A 23,882-nucleotide genomic window follows, 5' to 3' on the forward strand; every position below is an offset into this window, starting at 1 on the left:
ACTCACTTGCATTATGGAAGATTCATACTGCATTGAATGCAATATTAATCTTGCATGAGATGCAAGCTTAAACATTGCAACTTTTTGAAGATGGGTTGGTGTTCTATACTGCATGAATAGCCAGCGGTTTATCGCGATTAGGGAAAATGGCTGACGATTCACGGGACATGTTTTGACAATTTTAATTGTTCGAGTCCGACATTCGATGAAGGATTACGTCGTGGTAGGAAACGCAATTTCTACAGTATCGTCGCGGTAACGTCATTGTGGTCACAAAATTCGGTAGTGTGTCGTGGGTGCGTGTGTATGTGTGTGTGTTCCGTGAATCGTCCGCTTATCTCATCGCACGTAACTTGTTTGAACGTGTTTCGACCTGCTACCATTAGGAAATAGTCTCGAGAGGTTGATATCATCTCCGTTTCTTTAATATCGCTCCCCATGGAATTTGTATGCGAGGCAAGTTGCTATTGATAAATAAATTAATCGAGAATATACGAGCATTGTGGCACGAGAATAGAACTCTCGTCTGCCCATCATTTTTTTGCTCGAGGTGCCTTGTGTCATCTAGAATTGTCATGCATGACACAATATTTGCACTTGACATGACGATTATGAGATTGTGCTAAGACACGCCCTTATTCGTCAATTTTTAATATTGAAGTGTGAATTTAATTTCTGATATTTAATGCTTGTGTTTAATTAATATTTAAAATAATGCAGTAGTATTTTATATTTTATATTTAATATATGTACATGTGTGCATAAAAACTTGTTTGAAAAACTATTTACTTGTAAAAATTTATATTTCTAGAGTATTATGTAAAAAAAAGATATATATATATATATATAAATATATAAATATTTATGTATATATATTAATATTTATATATAAGTTTTACGTAATATTGCAGAAATATAAATGTTCCAAGTAGATGGTTTTTCAAACGTTACAGTGCTTTTTATTGTTTTTACAGGTAAAGATGCAACAGACCTATTGTATTCTCTGACATACCATCCCTTATGCAGTTAAGTGGATGTAGAATCTGTGAAGAGTCGCCGTTGCATTATGCCGAGTTAAGAGTTCACATCTTGTGTCTTCAGTAGTTTCTACGATCATGGTGTAGACAAAGAGTTATTAAGGCGATAAAATGCCTGCCATTCTAGTTAATAATGGGACAGCACTTTGCTAGTCTCAGAGAGTTCTTTAGAATGGATGGTGAGAGACAGCCTACTGAGATATGCGCTAACGCGCTCAGCCAACCATTGCCTTTGGACATGGTGAATCGAGATGGCACTGAGAGTTTGCCCGAGAATGAAACCAATGGCAATGTACCTGTAATGAACTCTAATATACTGCCGAACAGACCAGAATGTAAATCAGAGGGAAATTTGGACAACGATCGTTTAAACTTAGATGTAGATAACCATAATTCTAGATTCGAAACTTTGTATAGTCAACCCGTTGAAACTCAGGATGCGAAACAAGTTTGTAATAATGGCAATGTTACTAGCGAGCCATCGTTTAGGCAGCAACAGGACGCGTGCTGCAGTAGTCCTGGTGGTAGCAATAGTAGTAGCAGTTCCGAAGATAGTCCTGTAAATCCACCTTTGAGAAGATCCTCTAAAACTTTATCATTTGGAAAGAGAAAAAGTACGTACTGAATCCTACATATCTCACCGTGTAATTCTGTTATTTGTCAATTATGCGATACTAACTTATATATATTTGTTTGCATTAGATAAACAGCGCAACAAAGATCAAAGCCCAGTGTGTAATCACGTCTTATCGTCGAAGAAGAAACGTAGCAACTGGGTGTTGAAATTTAATTGCGCCAAGAGCAAAAGCTCTAAAAACACGGACATTATTCCCGGCCAAGGGAATAGTAATTCAGATTGCGTATGCACCGGTTACAGGAGAACTGAGGAGCATCCTATGGGTGCAGGTATCGTGTTTAATAGTCGATCCGCACCGCAGAGTCCCGTTCTCGGACCTCTGCCACCTAGCCCTGTAATTGATTTATCGCGATTTAACCCCGAGGAATTTCCTATGGAGGTACGTTTTTATTTCTCATTCTTAAGGGATCTTGGGTTAAGTTTCATTGCATTAATGTTCTTGTGTTTCTGAAGGATTGCGACGAACGTGCGCGAATGCAGCGCGCTCGAGAGATGGAGGAGGGTGTCGAGCCTCCACCTGGTTATAGGCCTAATTATCCTACGGGAATACAAGTTCATCCTAATGGAATAACAGTGGACAGTTTGGCGGCATTGTTCCAAGCACATGCCGGTATTCAAGCTGCCGCGCTTACAGCCTTATCGCAGATTGACTTTACGTTAATTCCAAATATCGAAAGACCCGCGCACACTCAGGTAAGTCTTTGCATGCTATTAATTCGGCTTGATATTCATGCAAAAAAAATTCATAAACATTGATACTTCGACGAATAAATTTACATCCTAAATAGTAATTATTTTGTGTATGTTATATACATAGTTTTTTTTACGTGTAAAAGATGTATCTAAAATATGTTGTAATTTGACTTATGGATTTCACCTAATGTTTACAATTGGCTTAGCTTTTGAGTCATAATATCAGGCGATCTTTAGTTGCCTTTCGCTGACTTTCAATCTAGTCTTGAATTTGAAGTTTTAAGTCAGTTGCTATAAAATTGATTTATTAACAATATCCGTACAGTGATTCCGTTAATATATATATCAAATTATTACAAAGAACAGTGTTTATAAAGTGTCAGATGTTTATAAATTTCTTTCGCTCAGAAGAAATAGAATTAGAAAACTATGCAAACACAGAAAATAATTCGGTTAATACTGATATAATAGTGCAAGTAGTATGAACAATATACATAATATAAATAGTATAGAAAGTCTGTATAATACGAATAATATGCGTAGTATCAGTCATACGCATTCATATAAAATTGTTCATGTGAAGAATCGCATGAACAGAAAGGCACATTTGTTCAAAGCACGTCAAATGTTGTTTTTACAACAACTATATTTTAAACACGCGGTACGCAGTTACGTTTCTCTAACTTTTTTTGTAAATATATGCATTACGTATGTATCGCAGCATACTCACAGTCTATATTTATGTCGCAGATTGATTATGTTCACTGTCTCGTGCCGGACTTAAGGTCGATTACGGCCTGCTCTTTTTATTGGGGAAAGATGGATCGTTACGAGGCAGAGCGCTTGTTAGAGGGCAAGCAGGAAGGTACATTTTTGCTACGAGACTCCGCGCAGGAGGAGTTTTTGTTTTCCGTGAGCTTCCGCAAGTATGGGCGCTCGTTGCACGCGCGGATCGAGCAGTGGAATCACAAATTTAGCTTTGATTCGCACGACCCAGGAGTCTACGCTTCCGAAACAGTACGTATCACTCATATTGATTCTTATAAATAGCGAATGCGAGGCGAACTTCAGTTTCATGTTATACTTTTTATAGGTATGCGGCTTGATCGAGCACTATAAAGATCCCTCGTGTTGCATGTTTTTCGAGCCCATGCTCACTATTCCGTTGCACCGAAATTTCACGTTTCCGCTGCAACACCTGTGCAGAGCGGTGATAACCACGCGGACAACGTACGATGGCATAAACAAGCTGCAATTGCCAAAGACACTTAAGAGCTATCTCAAGGAGTACCATTATAAGCAGAGAGTACGAGTCAGGCAGTTAGACATGGATAACGATCCACAGACGGACTGCAGATCCATATCATGTTTACCGATATGAGTCTTCGTATTGATATTCGATAGAGTTTTATTATATGTTGCATAATTATGTTTCTTTATCCGTATTTACAGTTGTGCCGTCCTATCAAACGGCAAGCGGTACAGACAGCGTTCTAATATCAGGAATACCATGACTCCGACATACAGTTACACAGAAACATCATTGCAATATTAGCAATAAAAGCATTGTATTCATCTTAAGCGATAATAGATTCTCGGGGAAAAAAAGGCGTAATTATAATTTAAAAAGCAAAAAGAGGGAAAAAATGGATGGAACTTGTGCGAATTTGTGCGCGACAGGTGCCTATGTTTAACTCGGGGGAAATCCCGTATGTAAATACATCAGGACAGCAGTGCTTCGTACACACACGCACGGTATTGAAAGACATCGTTTATTGTATTATGTAAACCTCAATATCATTGCTACTGTTCTATTATTACTATTCTTACTTCTCTATTTTATTCCTAACTACGTTATCTTTTAACCGTTATTCAGAATATGTTTAATTTAACGTTAATTAAAGTTATGGGAACAGCCTGTATATTGATAATTTTTATAGAATGATACCAAATTATGCCTCGAGGATGGCAATTTAGTGCTTATTGTAAAATTACGTCTTCAAGTTTAACCTCTATACGTAAACTAAAGTTACAAAATCATTGCAAGATCTGGGTCGTATTACTCCTATTGTGCCTATTTATAACGTTAAATATTATTAGATAAAAGCTGTCTGTGTTGATGTTCATCATTGCCAGATACAGAAAATCTATAATTTATGTAAATTATTTAAATTTTGAAACGTGGGGAAGATATCAGCTGCAATGAATTTGGAGTAACGATACAAATCATTGAATTGATAAATTTGCAAAGTATATAGTATTTAGTATGAAATTGTTAAAAGTATTGGTTAATGGTTACTCATATACTTCGTATTAAAAAAAAAAAATAAATTGAATATTTATTATGCATATACATATTTTACTAATGTCTCAACACCTATTATTATGCCAGGTATATACAGATCGTCCCCAAAAATACTATTACATAATTCATCAACTATTACATAATTCATGCATCATTTCTTTAAATACCATTTCTTTCATTGGAAAAAGGTTTTTACGTGGAAAGTTATTAATTAGCTGAGGATAATATTTACAAAAGTTGCTTTTAATTTAAAACATTTATAATGCATACTTCTACACAATCAGTAAATCAAGAAATCAGTGAAGCAAGAAGAAAGTAATTAACCAAGAAAAATAAAGTATTTCAACATAATTTTTCAAACTGTTTTAAATAAAATTATTATCTCCAAATAATGCACAATTTCCATCAATCTGTAACAATAGGTTTGTATTGTATTTTTATATTAAATTTAATATAATAGTTGATTATTTTAAAACTTTTATTTTTTTATTAGATTCTTACAATCACAGTCGTGTTTTAAAAATTTTTGGAATGATGGAACAATTATGTTTTTTATACATTGCAGTAATTATGCTACACTGACAGTTAACTTTCTAATACGTATTGTGTAACTGGCAGTAGTACTTTGTAGTTGAAGATGAAAAAGAGAAAGAACATTGCTATAAAAAAGATATCTATTATTAATTTAAGGAATATATTGAAAGATTTTTTCTTTTAAAGTATATTAGGTGTATTACATAACACTATTTTCTACACACATTCACAGTTGCAAAATTCGACCTCCTATTAATGATGCCTTTATCATGATTATGATTATCCATGGTTTATCCATCCATTGCTCTCAATATTATGACGAAAGAAATATGATTTTACAATCACTTGATAAACATGAAGGTTATAATTAAAGGATACTTATAAAATCTCTCTCCCATTGTTCAACCATGTACAGCTCTGTTACGAGCATATATCGGAAATACCAATACTTTAGGAAAGCTCGTAAACTTTGTACAGGATTAACCATTGTGGTTAATAAATAATTGTTATTTAAACTTCTGTAAATTAACTTTGGCTTAGGAAGGTTACGTCGAACACTGCTGATGATTGCTGATTCATCACTGCAGCGCCATTTTTAAAACAATTTTAAGTCACAAGGTTTATTTCTATAGTTATCAATTTTATATTTGATTAGGATTTTTTGACTCGGAAATATATGAAAATAAATATGAATTCGGAATGAAATTTACGCTAGCTTCTGAGATATATATTTGTCGAATTCATTCAGCGCTTTTTGCATTTCGGCGTATTTTGCCAAATTGCAAGCATCGCGCAATGAAAGCCACTCGTATGCCTGATGCTCGTTCGACAGTTTCACGGACTTGTCCGGATTGAGCAGCTCTGCTAACCAGTAGATAACGATCTTCGGCACGCCTTTCACCTGATAGGTCATTTCGTGTTTCGCGTCCTCGAAGATTTTCAGATCGCTTGACACAAAACCAGCCTCCTCCTGCGTCTCGCGCAATGCCGTTTCCATGTCAGATTCACCTGGATCGACGTGACCTGCGATCAATAATGTTAGACTGAATCTGACTTATTGTTAATTCGAACTACTTGGCCGTTTTGTCGAAATCGTTTTGCTAATCTGGAGCAAGTAGTACGAGTCAACGACTAGTCAGACTTCTGTTCTTTTCAGCCGTCCGATTGTCAAATTGTCAGCTGATGAAAAGTCGCTATCCCGTGGAGTATATTAATCTGTGAAATATACGAACCTTTAGGTGGCGTCCAGTGATGTTGTCCATACGATGTTTGCATCAATAGATACTGAATGGTCCCTTGGACCCGGCGAAAAATGACGAGACCACAAGCACGCGGTTGTGTCATGACGGTCGACAGAAAATTATTCCGAGAGTCGCTAACGCGATTAGAACCCGGATAACACGCGTGCAACTATTGTGAGAGCCGACTGACGATAATATGTTTACGGAGAAAACAATAATTATTACTGATTATTAAAATTTTTCTTTTTTATATCAGAAACAGTATCGTATCATATCGTAACTTTAGAAACTGATCGTTAATTATTTAATGAGATGCAATTGCACGTATATTGCACATACATAATGAAATAAAAAGAATTTATTTAGTTTTTGGATTGAAAAAATTATATTTGCAGTTGACGTATATATGGCAAGACAATCATAATTTATTATAAAATATTAGTAAATGTATTATAAATAAAAATAAAATAAAATTTAAGACAAGTACCATGTATATACGTTTACTTGTTCAATCAGAGTACTTTTCTTGAAATATTTATGGCTTTTTATATTTTCAAGCAACGGTGTTCAAGGGAATGCAGTTTTATTTTGCAACATTGATATTGTATCAGCAATATTTGTAGGATTCAACACAGAGTATTCATTTTATCTCTTTTAAATTATCAGCCGTTTTTTGTACTTTTGCAAAAATTTATAGTTTAAACATGGAAGTGAAACTTACATATTAAAAGGTTTACGACTAGATAATATATTTGTCATAATAAATTTAATAATCTAATTCTAATTCTAAGAAGCGTATATATAATTAGACGCGACGCGACGCGACGCTGATGGTTTTGCTTCGAATAAAATACCTTTTTATTGGTATTTATACATCATAATTATATATACACACTAATTGACAGTGTTAGAAAAGAATACGTTCGTCTGTTTCACGATTGTAGGAATCTTGTATGAGTGATAATTTTCCAATGGATAGCCGCGCATCGCCGCCGGATTGTTGATCGATGAAAAAGAAAGAAAAGAAATGATGGACTACTTGCATGTCGATGAATGCGCGTGTTTGACAGGAATCTGAATCGGGAAACAATGCGTGTTACCATTTTATTATAAACGTTTTGCTACATTTTGGCTAGATACCGATCACCAGAAAACACTTAGCAAAGCTGTATGTATGTATCTATCTACAGAGACTGACATGTGTATGTAATGTATTTCATGTATGTGTATCATGTGCGTGCTGAGAACATGTGCACAGCTGTACGGGCAACACACACACGCGGGAGAAATATATATCGCGGCACATACTTACATACAAAAAAAATCACAAAAAGCCCCACCGACATTATGCCGGGTAGGAATTCTTAAATGTCGCCCGTGCAGCTCTGCGGCTCTAATTGTCTCGCGATAAATCCGTTTTTCTCACGTGTTAAAATCATAAATGTTCTTAGATTTATATTTCTTCCTGTTAAGCATCGATCATTAATTTATACATTCATTTCGTAAAGCAAGCGAGCGAAGAGTGGGTTTATGTATAGATTACAGTATATAATTAATTCGTCTATATGCCGGGGATAATACCATTAATGCTATCTGAAGGGCCTTACGTTAACATTAATAATAATAATAATAATCACTATTATGGTGTGTACTTCTATAGAGTCATTTTGTTACAACGACCGCTTCCGGATTACAATCCTTTTCCTTTTTTTTTTTTTTTTTTTTTACACAATGGCGAGATTAATGATGTTCAACATTGTACTCGGGGTTACTAACTCTGATTGATGCAGGAACAAACGGAAAGGAAACTCTCGATACATCCTCCGGTCTAAATTCTCTAACAGTGATTGTGGGTTTCTCTCTCTCTCTCTCTCTCTTTCTTTCTCCGACGGAGGGGTATGAATGTTTGCACTTAGCTTTGACTCTCTCCTTGTTTAAATCGATAACATTATTACTATATTACAATTATCTTGCTTATTGGTTCATGGAGTAATCCGACGACACGAAACTGGTATGGTGATACACAAAGAAGGTAAGTCCCGATGCCGGTGTTGCATTTAATCATAGCACTTAGAATTTTCGTCAAGATGTTCGGTAATAGACAATTGGCGCCGATACTTAGTTGCTATCAGTCGTTTCACAATTCGCAACACACGATGTACCGCGATTGTACATGGTGTCGGTGCACTGAAGTTACTCTGTATTTCTCAGTGTAGCAAGTGTTAGAAATGTGAAAAATCATTGAGTTTATAGTATGTAAATAAATTAGTCATTGCCTATTTTAATAACATACTTCATTAATCTTAGGCAAATATAAAAAGTTTGCGATACTCGAGTTCCAAAGTGTATTTTATGATCTTGGTGTGTGAGGTTCTCTCTTTCTCTTTCTTCCTCTCGTCTCTCTCTCTTACTCTCTTTATTAATTTTTAGTACCTTCATAATATATATTATATACACCAAGTCTCTAGTTCGCCTCTAAGATTTACGGTAATCCCTAATTTTACTTCATTCAACTGCGAATATCTTCTGCGAATGAAAGGATTAAATAGTACAATATAGCCAATTACAATACTTAAATTTAATATTTATCGTACTTCTTGTAGAAATAACAGATCTCGTTATTACTGATGTAGTTTAGGTTTATAATTCCAACTCTCTGACAATGATGAAGTACTTGTGTGTATTATTCACATGAAACGCGAGTAATAACTCGATGGTATTTCTAAATTATGTTAATAACTCTTCCTCTGCTTCTACCTTCATAATTGTGTATACTATATATACTTGTCGTCTATAATAGAAATAAAAATAATAATAATTATTATGTTTTAATTAATTGGCTAATGTCTATAGTGCTGCGTATTTTCAAACTTATACTATAAATAAAAAAAGTAAAGTATCATAAAAATGTTCAAAAAAAAAAAAAAAAAAAAAAAGTAAACAGTTGCACATTTGTACAACGCATTAAAATAGTTTCAATTTGTTATTTTCGGCTAATATGTGATAAATGAAGGTAGATTCTCATCGACGCTACGCGTATCTCCCTCGACAGGTTTTGCGAATTTGTTGAATTTGTTTAACGGGCGAAACCTGCTCGTGAAATTTCACATACAAAGCGTAAGATCAGCGAAAATCAGAAAGTTAACAAATAAATCTCTTGACGTTGCAAATATACTGTCCCATTCTTTCAAACTCTCGCAAGATGGAAATGGTCGCGTTATTTTACAATACAAGGAACACTGTTCCCATAAGAAACGTAATTGATGTGAGAGATGCTTTATTAGGCACATTTGACGATCCGATTGAATTTCTCGTTCTGATTCTATCAGAACATCTTGTAATAACGATGGAGCAACATTGCACGCGGTGTGTCCGACATTTCAGAAGCATACCAATTTGAATGCAGACAGCTTCAACATCAAGAATAACACAAGACTTATTACTTAATACTGTTTTGGAAACGAAGTGATAGTTCGTGATACATGGATTACTCGAAAATCGGGAGGGCAGGTCAATCTGTAAGTGTGACACTCATTTACTTTCGCTCGGATGCACGTTTTCCCCTGTTGTTCTCGATAAACGAAAATTCGAAACTAATAAACGTGGATTATTGTGTCTAATGCCAGCTTCTTCGTATCAGTTGAGGTCAGCTGGTCCGTCTGTTCCTATCTTCGTCGCTCTCGAGGACCCGACCGTTAGTTCTCCATTTTGGCACTCGGGAGTATTTGAATACGTGTTAGCCGTCACGGATCACAGTTTCGGATTTTCTCAACGAATCGTTACAGCGGTACCTCCATCAAACGTAGAGGAGACGATGATGAGGGCGTGTGTTCTCTCCTCTTTCATACTTTCTTCCTCTATCTCTTTCACCTGACGACGACGACGACGACGCTCGTCGACCGGGACGGAGGAATCGTTTAAACGAATATTTCTTGGGTATCAGATTCGGAGTCGGAGTCCCAGAAGAAGAAACAAGAGTAAAACTCCTCGGTGACCACCGCCACTTGGTGGCTACGCTCACGAGGTCGTTATGGATTGGCGCGATTGGCGGCTAGGGCGCCCGTGGCCGCCAGTCACAGCTTGAGCTCGTTCGCGATCTTGCTGGCGATATTTTTGAAACCGATCGACGTGCCGGAGATACGCTTGAACCGCACCCCGTTCAGGGAAAGTCGTGGCAGTTTGCAGACCTCGATCTCCCACTGCACTTGGCTGTCCGTCGCCGCCTCGCCGTGCGCGCACAGCAAGAGGAATCGTTCGCGTTGCTCGTACTGGCATTTGTTAGCGTCCAGCACCTGGAAGGACAGTCTGATAACGTGTCGTGCAAACGGAACCACGATCTTATCTAGGTCTGCTACAGTTTCAGTCTTGCCTAAAATAACGCATCGATTGCATGACAATAATGCTTGCTTGACAATGAAAAAAAATGTGCTTTTCTCTTCTGATACCTTTCGAATCTCGGACATAATTTCATTAGGGTCCCGACTACTGGTGGTCTTCATACTCCATGTGAAGCGTAGACTGCGTGGTTTCACCTGTTCGTCGTTGGTGGTAGCTCCGCTGTAACAAAGAGATATCTTAAACCCGTCCAATTATCTAAAAATCACATTCCAGTATAGTTCTCTATAATTACGATTACGGGAAAGTCCTCGGTATATAGCTTTTACGTAGATAAGTTGTTTTCAATATTTTTATTTCGCAAATTTGATTCTAGCATCGAATAATGATGATTTACAAAGTCATCCAATAATGGGTTTCTTTAATCTGTTACTAAAAATTATAACGTATTCTATGCATATTAAATATCAAACGAAAAAATTGTAAAATCTATCTGAAAAATGTCTTTCTTACAGAATGATGTTGTATGCAAAGCTTCAAGCTTGCGGTTGCGTAAAAATGAATTTCCAACCCATTTTCAAAGAGACTCTATGATGTAATGCTGTGCTCAAGTTTTTACAAGCTGCTGATAGATGAGTTCCAAAACAGAATGTAAAATTGAAATTTATCCATAATCAAATTCTATCGAGTTATAACATACATGCGTGACATGCAGATCATTTGCAATCGTAACTTTAATCACAATCTCGGTGCTGCATACATATTTACATTTATATAATATAAAGAACACTTAAAGTGAATTGCGAAAAGTATTGAACTCATGTGTGAATCATTGCAATCCTGAAAATATGTATAGCTTGGAAAAATTGTCACGACAATAGTGATAACAAAAACTTGCAGTTTATGTGTGAGAACAGTAAAGAATACAATTAGTTATAAAACAGAGATATCGAATAATTGATACAACATATTCTGCACACGTACCAGATAAATAGTGTTTTACGTTAATTATGTGCAACTGGAACAATTTGTCTCTTTCTAAGCCGCTAATAATATCTAATCGTAATGTAATCTTTTCGTTTGTGTAGTTATTGGAAAAAAAAAAAAAAAAAAAAAAAAAAATTTTTGGAGCAATATAGAGCCAATTTATGGAATATGCATGCTATATCACTGGGATCGTCTTAAACACCGAGAGACGTGCATCGAATGATATCGTTGAAACAAATGTGAGTGCGCGCCACACATTTCGTTAATGACCGATGATACCGATAAACAGAAAGTTGGTGGTACGAAAAAACCAAGGAGTAAATGAACGAATGAGCGAAATTAGAATACGGATTTGTGGTATTATGGTATGCAGCAACGTACCTCACTACTGGGTGCTTGGGGGGTACGGATGGGTCCATGGGGCTGAAATAACAAAACAAAGGCAGTTGCTAACAAACACTAAACATGATAAATTAATCAAATTGTCATATGTATAACAACCATCACCATTCTGTCACCATTGCACACTGATTATGGCACATAGAGTATTACGATGTAATGAGTTTAGAGAATCTCTGATGGGAGTGGTATATAAATTCTTTCTCGATTATATATATATAAATTTTTATGTAAAATAAAAAGAAAAAAAGACGTGGGACATGACGTTGCGTGAAATCTTATCGTGGACGTGAGCGTTCATGTTCGAAGGGTTGATAAATCTCATTTATCCGAGGAATTAAGCTGCGCAAAATTGCGATCACAGTCTTTTTCTTCATTTAGGACAAACTGATATCTGATATGATGTGTGTTAAGAGACAAATTTCCATGTGTTACCGTGTTGCGTAAGTGTAATAAGAGAACCCAATTTACACATAACATTCCTAATAACGAGTTACATGCATCGTAAACGCTGCAAGACGTGTTTTCGCATATACAAAATGTTCCTTTTTGTATATAAGGATTCAGAAATAAATTGATACAACATATACAAGACAGTTTTGACATATTTATTAATGCGAAATTATTACTATTATTGCTCCATAAAATTATTAAATAATATTTCTATTCTGTTTATATATGAGCTATTTACTGCCCTCCATAACGTAAGATCTAAATTAGAATTTCTAAATTATAGGTTTCTTTAAATAATGAATTGACGCTATAATTAACTGAATATCCTAAGGATCCTCTCCGGATGCTTGGACGGGCACGTAATTGGAGTGCAGCAAAGAGCACGTTCTCTTAAAGACGTGTTATATTCATATAATTTGCATATAAATGCATTTTTTTACCTCATATTTTGATATATTTAATACGACATAATTTAATTTTGTTCATCAATCTTTCTCTCTTTTCGCTTTTTCTTCATTTTCATATACATTATTTTATTATGTGGGTGGCTCTTTAGATATTACATTTTATTATCTTTGTAACTTTCTAGTATCACTTATGCATCGAATATCGATAAACATGATGAATACAAAAACAAATCCTAGTAATGACGGTTTTAAACCACCATTGGGAATATATTATATCAAAATGCTAAATACATAATACATCAGGATACATCATTAATTGTGCAATCTCATGAGATGTAAATAAAAAGTTAATATTGTGGAAACATTCTATATATAATACAACAGAAGTAAATACGACTTTTTAATATCCTTTATACAAGATAATATAAAAAAAATCAATGTCTTAAAAAATCAGAGACGAGTACAAAATTTCTCTGATTTGCTACAAGTAGGATAACATATTTTCAAGCAGCCCACGGTCAGCTCTGCAGGATACGCCATGGTTCGTTAATAAACGTATTATAATCATTATTATTTGCCGTATAACATGTAGATGCTATTGCGTTGACCAGACATTATTAATAAATGCTATTGGCAATGATCGTGGAAGTATTAGTGCAACGATTTGTCGTGTAACGAGATATAATAATCGAGAAATACACAATATTATATAGGAGAAGGCACGTATCTTCGAAGAGATATTAGGATAACATACACGGGCGCGATTCTCAAATTCACAATATATTCAAAGTCAATATCTGTACTTAGTATTGAAATAAGATCAGATTATAGATTAACATTTCCAACAGTTAGATGTTACACAGATGTAGAAAACTATATGTAATATCTTGCTTCTCAATCTTTTATTAAAAATATAATAGAGAAATACATTTTTATCGGAAAAAAATATATATATATATTTATATAATAAATAGCTTAAAGAAGAAATTTGTGAAAAGCACTCTCTTGGTCGAAGCTACATATAAATGACAATTCATTCAATTTGGATCTTTTATATTACATTGTACTAAGCACAGTACTGCTGTTCATCAAGAGATTATCATCGACATTTATTTATATCATTACACAGCGAGATTGAGATTGAAATACGTGCTTGGAATATTGTATATTTCTAATAATTGAATAATGGTACAATTTTAGATCAGGATACATTAATCAATATACAAGTGAAGTACCAATTAATTATGGCCTGCCTTGTTCGAATAATGCTCTATTGTATGTCACGTTCTCGATAATACAATATATAAATGAATATTTATCAATAGAATAGAATAAATTAAAGCAAGGTGGGTAAAATCGAATTGCCGTTCATTGCAATCAAATAGCACTCTAATCTTAATTTATTAGTCAGTTTTGAGATCAATACTGTAATAGTATTTGTAACTGCCAGTTTGCAGAAATAAGGAGTTGATTTTTTTTTTCTTTTTAGTACACTAAATATAAAAGCATTTCTGTGCAATTTGTTGCTATTTGTTTACAAAACCTCAACAATGTGAAATCTTCGATAAAAAATAGGCTACAATTCCGTAATCGCATTAAAAGGCATGTACATTAATCGTAAAGAAAAGATAAAGTGGAATGCCTGATATACTTTTCACATATCTCCATATTTGCTTCTGTCATCGAAATGTGTTTGTATTTAGCAAATTGTGTCAACTAAGCAATATTCAAATATAAATGCAATTATTATACTGACATTGGGTAGAAAAACATAAGTGTAGGCGAAATTAATACAGAAAGCAATATATAAATATGAAATATGTTAAATTGCAAGACTCGTCTTCTTTTTAAATATTGTGAATAAATCGAGTTAGTTAGCTCCTTTGTCTCTTTAGATTCTTTCATTCTTACAAAAAAAAGTTATTTAATATAATTTCAAAATTATCCATAAATAACTAGAAAAGAATGAAACTGTACAAAACATTTTATTCAAAAGAATATTAGCTATGTCAATATCTACACACACATATGTATATCATAACATACATATCCATTCATTGAAAAGGACGTATTTCCTTGAATTTCGTTTAAGTGAAAGAATCGATATAAGAAGCTAATGTATGAAATCATTAATGACATAAAAAAGAAAGCCAGACATTAATTCCACGCTATCTTTGAGAGAAGAAATCTATGTTGGATCTCAACAATGAGAGAAAAATAACAGAAAAAAAATATAGAAAATTGTATTGATTTTAACAAGAGACACATAGGTAGAACATACTATTACGTGAAGTATGAAAATACGAAGTATACTTCAGTCGTTCGCCAGAGTAAAAATTTCATCATGCAATAGATTCTTACAACTTTAAGGATATTGCTATCCAACATAATTTCCTCTCAAGAAAAAAAAAAAAAAACAGAAAAAAAAGAAAAAAAATGCGCTGTAATGTTACTAAATATACAACATTATTCTAGTCCTCATCGTAATTCGTGAAAAAAAACAAGAGAAAATCGAAACGAAATAAAATAATACATTGGTGGAAGTTGCGATTGCCATGGTGCGATATATCTGCATGCGGCTCGCTCTCATTTCAGCTTGGGGGAAACAAGGCGAGACTTCATCCTTCACTTAAAAAAATCTGTCAAAGTACGAACAATCATATGTATACTTCATTATCGCTAAATCTGTCTGTTCGTTCGTTAGTGTTAGTATAACTATAGCATTGTCCTCACACTCTCGGAATTCTACTGTATCCGTAATGAGTCGTTACGATCGAAATATACTTTCACGTTCAACAAAGCATCTATCGGTTTTTATCTCTCGAAGGCAGTATAGAAAGGAAAGGATATCTAGAATAATTATAATGTAATAATAATACAAAAACGAGGAACATGTAAACGTGTTTGTCACCGATAAAATATCGCACAGGGACACAAGATCTCGTTTCAAATGACGTGTTCAGAAGTTGTAAGAGACTTCTTCCGCGCTAGTATGCGTCGTTGATTTACAAGTAAAACTCATTTCATCACATTTTGCGGGATTTGCTAGTTGCTAACTTTATAACATGGGAAAATAATCTATGCCTTGTCACACATCTGCCGCTATATGAAAATATGCTCGGTGCTTAAGATTTAATAAGTGTTTCTGAGTTGACACTTGTTTTCAAAATATTTTAGTGGCTAAATATACTTTACGTCGGAAGGCATCCGTCAACTATCACCGCGTTTCGTAACATGGTTCTTGCACTCTTCGCTTTTTATTTTACAATGAAAGCAAAACAAGCAAAGCGAAAACCTCCGTAAGATGAAAAATGGTACAAAAATATAAAGAAGATGTCAGATTTCTGTTTCAGTGAACGACGTAAAGTATACATATAGACTTAGAGACAGACTGAATTAGGAAAGGCACAGATTCCGGTGCTATATCTAAGTGCGTAAGGCGATTTCCTGGTTTGTGATTTCAGGAAGACGTCATATTTTTTTTCTCTTTTTTCCTCAATATAATAATGTAATCACGTATACGTATACACATATATATATATGCATAAATTCGGATGCAATATATCACGATACATATATATACATACATCATACGTATGTTCGAAGATGACACGCGGACACATCGGACATGTAAAACTTCCTAAAAAAGTAATTTACACTCAATCTTGGGAACCACAGAATAACGGAGTCAAGAGTTTCTCTTTTCTTATATGCATCACAATATCCATTGAGCGGTCGACCGAATAATATAATATAATATAATATATATATATATATATAGTATATATAATATATATATATATAGGCTTTTGCCTCTTTGCCCAACCCGATTTAATACGCGTTAGGTGCGCTTCGGGCATGCTGCGTATTTGCTCACGACACTGTTCAGCACATTGGTTGCGTTAAAACCCGCGTCTCTATGGCCTTTCGCTTGTCGGAACTCGAGAGATGAAGCGAAGCTTATACCGTTCACGGCCTGCAGCATATAATATATATACCGGTATGAATTAATTAATAGAGAACACGTTGGGGAAATTATTCTGATGCACCAATGGCTATGGATGCCGTCAATTCGCATACTTCTGTACAATTTGTTCCAAATTATGTTGATGAGTACAGTGACCATATCATGAAAGTGAGAAAATATTACAACAGTTATATATACTACAATACGCTATAAGATTATACACTCTCGTTATTCTGCAGTCTTCCATCCTCAGCTCCAAGTACTTTATATGTACGTGCGTAGTATGCGCTGTCGTTTTGCATTTGTATGTGCGATATGATAATTATAGGTCCCATATATATATATATATATATATATATATATATTTATATATATATATATGTATATAAATAATAAATCAAAGATATGCCTCGCTACAATCGAGTGAGAAAAAGGGATGCACAATGAGTATGCGAGGTGGCCTGATTTCAGCCGAGCAGTGTGTGTATATATGTGTGTCAACTTCCATCAGTTAAATCTCGCGAGAATCTGTCTTTAAACGCGCGAATCTTGCAACGATATAACGATTTAATCCGCGGCAATAGGACGATAGATCGAAATTCTGTATAAGGAGGCTGTATGTCTCGTTATTGCGTATAATAGAACGACTAATCTCTGTAGAACAGAGACAAAAAAATGTTTCTACTTAGAATTTCTCAGCTAAAGGGTACAATCTGTCAAGCAAATATTTATGGGACGGACAAACAATACAGATAGGTGAAGTACGCGATACGCTTGAGGATGAAAAATGGTATATAAGTAAGTATAAATAAAGCTACGAAACAAAATATGCATAAGCTACATATCATCCTGCGGCTTTCACTGATAATGGTCGCTGCTGGCTCATCGGATTTGTAACTAATAGTATCATGTATATTCTTATAATATGTAACTATATATCAATATATATAGAATTTCCAGAATTACATAGTCATTGTGCATCCTTGAAAAACAGAAACATCATTTTGCATGCAAACAATAGGTACGATTTATCGAACTATGTCAGTATGAGATATTCAAGTATATTAAAATCTCAACACTTAAATGTTTAAGATGCTAAGCATGCACTGAGGGTCCACTGCAAAGCTGCGATATTTATGCTAGCACTTTCAGTCTGTATTTGTAAAGATCGGATAACGCGACAACGGCATGAAATTATCAAGTATATCTTTACTACTCGGTATATCGAGAAAAAAATCAATAAATGGACTGGAGAATAAAATAAAAACGAGTAAATAAAATAAATAAAAATATATAATAATGTTTTTGGCATAAAATTTTTGGCTTTCATAAATTTTTATATGATTCCTTTATATAAGTAGGTGTAGTTAATTAAGATAACACATGCGATATTATATTCAACAAATGGATCTCATGACTCTCAATTGTGATCTCGGGTTATTTTGAACACATATTTCTCTTCTAAATTCATTGTCTCAATGATTTGAGCGTCAATAAGTTTTTAAAGAAATTTTATAGACCAATTTGGTCTCAATTGGGAAATAATTTAATTATTTAATTCAGCCTAATCGTACTGTATGCTTTAGATATTTGATTCAGATAACAAAATACGTGAGCTAACTGTAAAAAATATTCGTATATGGACAGTGGTAATATTACAGTCGTACACGTTATCAGCATGCTATCAAATATCGGTATTTGCTAAATGTAAATCTGATCAATCGTAAAACTCACCGTTTGGAGAACTTCGAGGATAATTTGGAGAAGAAGGACGGCCTTGCTAGAGGGCTAATCGCATTTGTGTCCTGTGTTTGTGTGTGACCCTGGAAACACGATATTTATGTCAGATCAGTTGCGTATCGCTTGTTGAGTTTAAACCCTCCATGTCTCTTTTCACTTCAGTTACGTCACCTCAAAAATACAATTACCTGAGTGTGATTTCGCTGTGCTCTATTTTGGCCAGAATGGAACGTACTGCGACTCGGAACATTCCGTGGAAATGCTGGCGTAGTGGTTGTGGCCAGTCTGTTACTTGCGCATACACCCAAGCTAATAACAAATAATGATTTCAAATAATGATAAGGATTGCAGTCGCGTAATAAATAATACATAGGGTGATTTATCAGCGGATTTGCTTTTACGCACACTACGATGGATCGTGGCGAGTGCACGCTTGAGCGCATACACTACGATATCACCCGGTCGATATAAGTAAAGCTGGCGGTCAAAAGATGCAGAGAGAATAAGTAGATAAAATAAATTGTTGTTTAAGTGCTATTTCTGTGTGGAGGTATCGTTTTAAAAGTCTTCAACGCGCAAGCGATATACATCTCACAAATTAAGCTTAGCACAATAGAGCTAATGAAGCAAAATTGGTGAGAAATTAGTTTATACTGATCAAAAATATGTAGCGAGTTATTCGTTTAGGATGAACGCAATAAATCTCAACCGTTTAATATAACTGTGCATGCATTAAAAACAGATTACTTCAGAGTACGATTGTGCTTTCATGAGAGGTATGCTTTCAAATACTGCATTTCATAATACTAGGAAGAGTATGATTGTGAACGGCGATAAATATAATAATTTTAATATCAAACCTTATAAATAACTGGTTAAAACTATGTTAAATATCTTACTTTCTATTTATACAATATAATAAATTTTCAAAGATAACGGGAAAGAGGTATAAAAGGTAAAAAAGGAAGATATATATATATGTATAGATAAGTGTACCAGACGCCTATTTCGTGTACGAAATCAATGAACAATTTGGAAAAATTGTGTTTCCTTGACAAAATTTAGTTACGATAATATACTGCTCGATATATCATTACAATCTTCTATACATTACAGTTTATTAATTCAGCGAACGGCACAGTAAAGATTGCAAAGTGAATGAATAATGAGCATGTCAAAACTATAATAAATTCTAATGAGTTATGTCGTTTAATGATGCTATAAGCAAACCTGAATGATTCATACACAAATAAAGAAGGATGCTTAAAGCTGATGCATTTTACATTAGTAGAACTCTAGCAAAGTTTAAAACATGCAAATGAAAAAGAGAGAGAAAGAATAATAAATAGAGAAACAGAAAAGAGTGTAAAAAGAAAGAAAACAATGAGAGAATGACCAGAAACCATCCTAGAGAACCTATGTCGACAATTTCTTGAACAGAGTACTCAAAGAGGCCGCACTGTCACTTTCAAGAGCTTTTAAGAGACGACGAGAATCATCTCGTTGTCCGCTCCGACAGTATTTATGAAAGACTAGTGTGATAAGAAACCTAGTTACCCTAAGAGAGTTAGTGGCCCAAGAAAGAAGTAACCAAACGAAAGAACAAATGTATCCGAAAATTATTTAATAAATATGCAGGAACGTATGCGGGTCTTTTTGGTTTTTTTTTTGTTTTTTTTGTATTAGGCATTGGGGGCCTGTACCTCTGCCTAAGGGGGTCAGCAGTGGCGAGTAAGGAGTTGTGGGCGTTGCGTGGTTGAGGGTCCAGTAGTGAATGGTCGCTGGGGGGTACGCCACTTGAGGAACGGTGACCTGCACTGATGCTCGCAGACTTCGTGTGACCCCGCAGACTTGGTCTAGTGCCTTCGCCCAGGCTGTGCACAAAACTAATCAGCAAATTGCCGGGCCCTATCTTGCTCGATTTAATTCTACCATTTGGTTTTTTTTTTTTTTTTAATGTGATAAGATAAGAGTAGGAAATTCCCGAGATTGTATACAGAAGCAGAACGGTGCGAGATTCAAGTTTCATAAATTTGTAGGGGTCGAGAATATTTCGTCACATATTTATGCATCATAAATTAAATTTTTCTGCTTTTATGTCGTTTACTTTTATGTTACATAATATTAAAAAAAAAAATCTAATAAGTTTTCGTATGTCAAAAGATAATTATTGATTTGAATTTTAGATTCGCGCATATACGCGTATATATTAAATTTGTATAAATATTTTGATATTCATTTTTCTTTTGCAATAGAAATTTATCAAAGAGGATTATAAGGATGGAAAGAGGAGAATGAAAACACTAACTGCGGCAGCTAATGTAACTTCGCGGAACACTTGTACGATGAGAGAAACAGAATATGATGCTACAACGTAAGGATGAAAAAAATGTATGATGATGTTAATGAATGTGTCTAAACACCTTCTCGACTAGAATATATATTTGAGACAATAGAGTAACATATGCGAATGTGACTATGGTCTGATATCATTTCAGCAAGCGTCTGTACATGTATAAACGTTAAATTAGACTGTCCGTTCGATGTACATCTGTCAAGCCATAAAGAAAGTGATGTCGCAATGAACGATTGGCAGGCAGCAGCCAACATGCTAGAGCGATGCAACAAACAAATAAACTCCCCGGGGGCTTTTAATGACAGACTTTGTTATTGTTCACTCGATTATCAAATTTGTTTCTCGAGAGTCTTGGTTTAGTGTACTTCAACACGCAGTGAGAGTAATCAGTTGTCTACAGTTAGTGAAAAAGTAAAAGTGTTAAGTCGATAGAAAATCGTAGAAATATCGTCATACGAGATGCATTAATCTTCTTATTGTATGTATATGTATCTCGTTGCACTTTCCAATGAGATACTGGACCATAATCCAACTTACGATTATAGATGGATAACCGCGAGTAAGTTCTGTGATTCGTGTAGAAAATAAAAATCGAATACGTGTCCAATATCCCACGTGTTAAATATCAAGAAGTGTGCGCATATATGTATAGAATATCAGAAAAAAGGTATAATCAAGAATTTCGTAGCACTAAACTTTCTTCCTAATTATATTCAATATTCGAAATTCGTGTGTAAGTAAATCGCGCGTATCTTCGAATAAAAATAATTGAATAACACTATACCTGGTTACTTCGTTGGTTCTTTCAGTAGATGAAGATGATGTTTTCGCTTGATCATAGGAGATGGTACTACGTCGACCAACAGAACCAGGAGCAGGTGAGGTGAGAGGCCGACCACCACCTACTCCTGCGTTCATTGTGTTGCTCTTTCCTACCCTTGCTTTACCGCCAGGACTTGTACCCACGCCTAGAATGAACATCGTCACTGCAAGCCTCATTAGATGTGGTTCAACACAAAACAAAAGCAACATACTTTAAATTATAAACAAAATGTCAAAATAAATTGAAAAGAACGTGAGCCGTCAACGTGTGAAATCCACCTTCATATTAGGAGAGAAATTTTAGAGTAAACACTTAAATGACTGACCACTTTTTGCACATGTCAACACAAAAGATTATAAACTGATTTTAGATACATATGATATGTGGTCAAATTATGACGATATGATTGTACGTTCAACCCTCGCAAAACATAAAAAAACAAGCATGACGAGGATATTAAAATGTAGGACTAGAACCGCTGATAACAGTATCAATAACAATGACAAGATACTTATGAATTTGATGACTTATGAACTTGATGACTCATGAACATTGACTGATAACAAAAATAAACAATAAATCGTAAATTAATTGTAATTTCCGTAAATTAGTTATTCAACTGCTGCAACCTTATCTAAAGCAACCTCATCCAAAGAAGTATCTTTGCTGAAGCATCATAAAGAAGACATAGCATGACAAATAGTCGAATAAGATCTATTGACAAAGAGATTTTCTTCACAAAGTTGAAGAACAAAGTAAACTCACTGGTATCTAATTGCCCGGGTGATTGACTGTTTTTAGCTGCAGAGGGCCGGCTTGCAGAAACACGAGCACTATTTTCCTTGATCGTAGCTGCATCTACGGTATTTTGTCGTTTAAAGTTACTACCACCACTTCCGGTCACAGTTGCGCCAGTTACCGCAGTTGCATGATTGTGATTCGTTGCATTACCTGGGCTAGGTGCGCCTCCTGGTAGGAAAAGAAAATTATGTAACAAAAAATTCTTCATCTTAAGATATGTTAATACTAATAACGCAACATTACGCGCGCTACACGCATTGCAATAAAGAACAAAGTAAAAATATTAAAATGCTAATGCCTATCAAATCTTATAGTATAAAATTCCAGACCTTGAAATAAAATGTATATTTTAACATTCTGGACCATTTCTTTTTTTAACATATGAGATTTCAATGCATCGCGGTAAAGAAAACGAACATTTTAAAGTTCTATATCTACCAAATGTTATCATATTATTTGGCAGAACTTTACTGTGATGCATTGAAATCTTATATTTTCAAGAGAGAAATAATCTAAAATGTTAAAATGTATATTTTATTCACTTTTATGCCTTAGAGAATCTTATATCGTGTTATTTGGTAGGCCTAGACTTTACTGTGATGCATTGAAATCTTATATTGAGAAAATGGTCTAGAATTCTAGACCATTTCTTTGTTTAAAATTTCAATGCATCGTAGTTAAGATACAGCACGTTTATTAAAATACAAATTTAATTTCACAAGTAGTAATTTACACGCTATCAACTAATAATTACTATCTCTTTCTAACACAGGTAATAAACAAAACATGTTGTTGCACAGAACTTTCAATTTCCGATCACAGGGAACACAGGTGTCTTGTCTTACCCAATTTTGGCAAGTATCCTCATCCAAGTTTGTCGCTTGACACTAAAGTTTAGACTGCCGTACTGCATTAAAAGTTACGGTTAAAATGCGGGGATGTAACACTTACGAAGAGTTTCACCACCAGACGAGGCCCGTCTACTGGGTTTTGGATTGCTAGCAGAAATACTTCTGTGAACACCTCTGTGCGATGGACTCTGTACCGCGCCACCTGTCCCCCCGCTGCTCCCTCCGCCACCACCTGAGCCGACTTGAGGTGGAATGTTTCGCAGCGATAATGAACTACCCGATCGTGAACCATCGCTTTCAGGCTGTCGAACAACAA

At 34.8% G+C, this 23,882-nt stretch overlaps 4 protein-coding genes across 16 annotated transcripts in view; 1 reads left to right on the forward strand and 3 right to left on the reverse strand.

Moving 5' to 3' along the window:
* The first annotated feature begins 100 nt into the window (after positions 1–100).
* On the forward strand, positions 101–4,716 carry LOC105675124 (Suppressor of cytokine signaling at 36E). The gene is made up of 6 exons (XM_067354912.1): positions 101–456; positions 975–1,651; positions 1,740–2,053; positions 2,128–2,367; positions 3,118–3,384; positions 3,461–4,716. Exons 2-6 carry the CDS (start codon positions 1,171–1,173, stop codon positions 3,746–3,748), a joined length of 1,590 nt encoding a protein of 529 aa, XP_067211013.1. The 5' UTR covers positions 101–456; positions 975–1,170; the 3' UTR covers positions 3,749–4,716.
* A 487-nt stretch (positions 4,717–5,203) lies between these two features.
* LOC105675127 (serine palmitoyltransferase small subunit B) lies at positions 5,204–5,849 on the reverse strand. Its single transcript, XM_012371985.2, has 2 exons — positions 5,585–5,849; positions 5,204–5,346 (listed from the first exon to the last, which is right to left on the reverse strand). The coding sequence occupies exons 1-2, from the start codon at positions 5,691–5,693 to the stop codon at positions 5,258–5,260; spliced, it is 198 nt and encodes a 65-aa protein (XP_012227408.1). The 5' UTR covers positions 5,694–5,849; the 3' UTR covers positions 5,204–5,257.
* On the reverse strand, positions 5,811–7,381 carry Datp (purine phosphoribosyltransferase family protein Apf). The gene is made up of 2 exons (XM_012371979.2): positions 6,439–7,381; positions 5,811–6,229 (listed from the first exon to the last, which is right to left on the reverse strand). The coding sequence occupies exons 1-2, from the start codon at positions 6,548–6,550 to the stop codon at positions 5,913–5,915; spliced, it is 429 nt and encodes a 142-aa protein (XP_012227402.1). The 5' UTR covers positions 6,551–7,381; the 3' UTR covers positions 5,811–5,912.
* Positions 7,382–8,146: 765 nt separating this feature from the next.
* The window catches only part of LOC105675122 (serine/threonine-protein kinase MARK2-like), a 66,839-nt gene continuing 51,103 nt past the window's right edge, over positions 8,147–23,882 (reverse strand). For 5 of the 13 annotated variants that reach the window (XM_012371977.2, XM_012371965.2, XM_012371966.2 and 2 more), the window contains 9 exons: positions 23,667–23,868; positions 22,680–22,883; positions 21,876–22,077; positions 20,439–20,609; positions 18,924–19,044; positions 18,730–18,818; positions 12,151–12,192; positions 10,893–11,004; positions 8,147–10,739 (listed from right to left, as the gene is read on the reverse strand). In XM_012371977.2, the coding sequence (XP_012227400.1) occupies positions 10,521–10,739; positions 10,893–11,004; positions 12,151–12,192; positions 18,730–18,818; positions 18,924–19,044; positions 20,439–20,609; positions 21,876–22,077; positions 22,680–22,883; positions 23,667–23,868 (1,362 nt within the window). In that variant the 3' untranslated portion in view covers positions 8,147–10,520. Of the gene's footprint in view, positions 10,817–10,892; positions 11,005–12,150; positions 12,193–12,755; positions 17,005–18,729; positions 18,819–18,923; positions 19,045–20,438; positions 20,610–21,875; positions 22,078–22,679; positions 22,884–23,666; positions 23,869–23,882 lie in introns of those variants that run through there. The other 8 variants (XM_067354865.1, XM_012371969.2, XM_012371974.2 and 5 more) reach the window with 8 other exon arrangements.

This window comes from Linepithema humile, chromosome 5 (genome assembly GCF_040581485.1).
Source record: "Linepithema humile isolate Giens D197 chromosome 5, Lhum_UNIL_v1.0, whole genome shotgun sequence".
Lineage (NCBI taxonomy): Eukaryota > Metazoa > Arthropoda > Insecta > Hymenoptera > Formicidae > Linepithema > Linepithema humile.

What these genes read in the sequence shown, in the direction of transcription:
- LOC105675124 (XM_067354912.1), top strand. Translation starts at nt 1,171, where the DNA reads ATGGGACAGCACTTTGCTAGTCTCAGAGAGTTCTTTAGAATGGATGGT. An exon ending in ATCATTTGGAAAGAGAAAAA is followed by an intron (nt 1,652 to 1,739) that starts GTACGTACTGAA and finishes TGTTTGCATTAG; the next exon opens with ATAAACAGCGCAACAAAGAT. An exon ending in CCGAGGAATTTCCTATGGAG is followed by an intron (nt 2,054 to 2,127) that starts GTACGTTTTTAT and finishes GTGTTTCTGAAG; the next exon opens with GATTGCGACGAACGTGCGCG.
- LOC105675127 (XM_012371985.2), bottom strand. Translation starts at nt 5,693, where the DNA reads ATGGTTAATCCTGTACAAAGTTTACGAGCTTTCCTAAAGTATTGGTAT. An exon ending in ATGGGAGAGAGATTTTATAA is followed by an intron (nt 5,347 to 5,584) that starts GTATCCTTTAAT and finishes AATTAATAATAG; the next exon opens with ATATCTTTTTTATAGCAATG.
- Datp (XM_012371979.2), bottom strand. Translation starts at nt 6,550, where the DNA reads ATGACACAACCGCGTGCTTGTGGTCTCGTCATTTTTCGCCGGGTCCAA. An exon ending in TCACTGGACGCCACCTAAAG is followed by an intron (nt 6,230 to 6,438) that starts GTTCGTATATTT and finishes TATTGATCGCAG; the next exon opens with GTCACGTCGATCCAGGTGAA.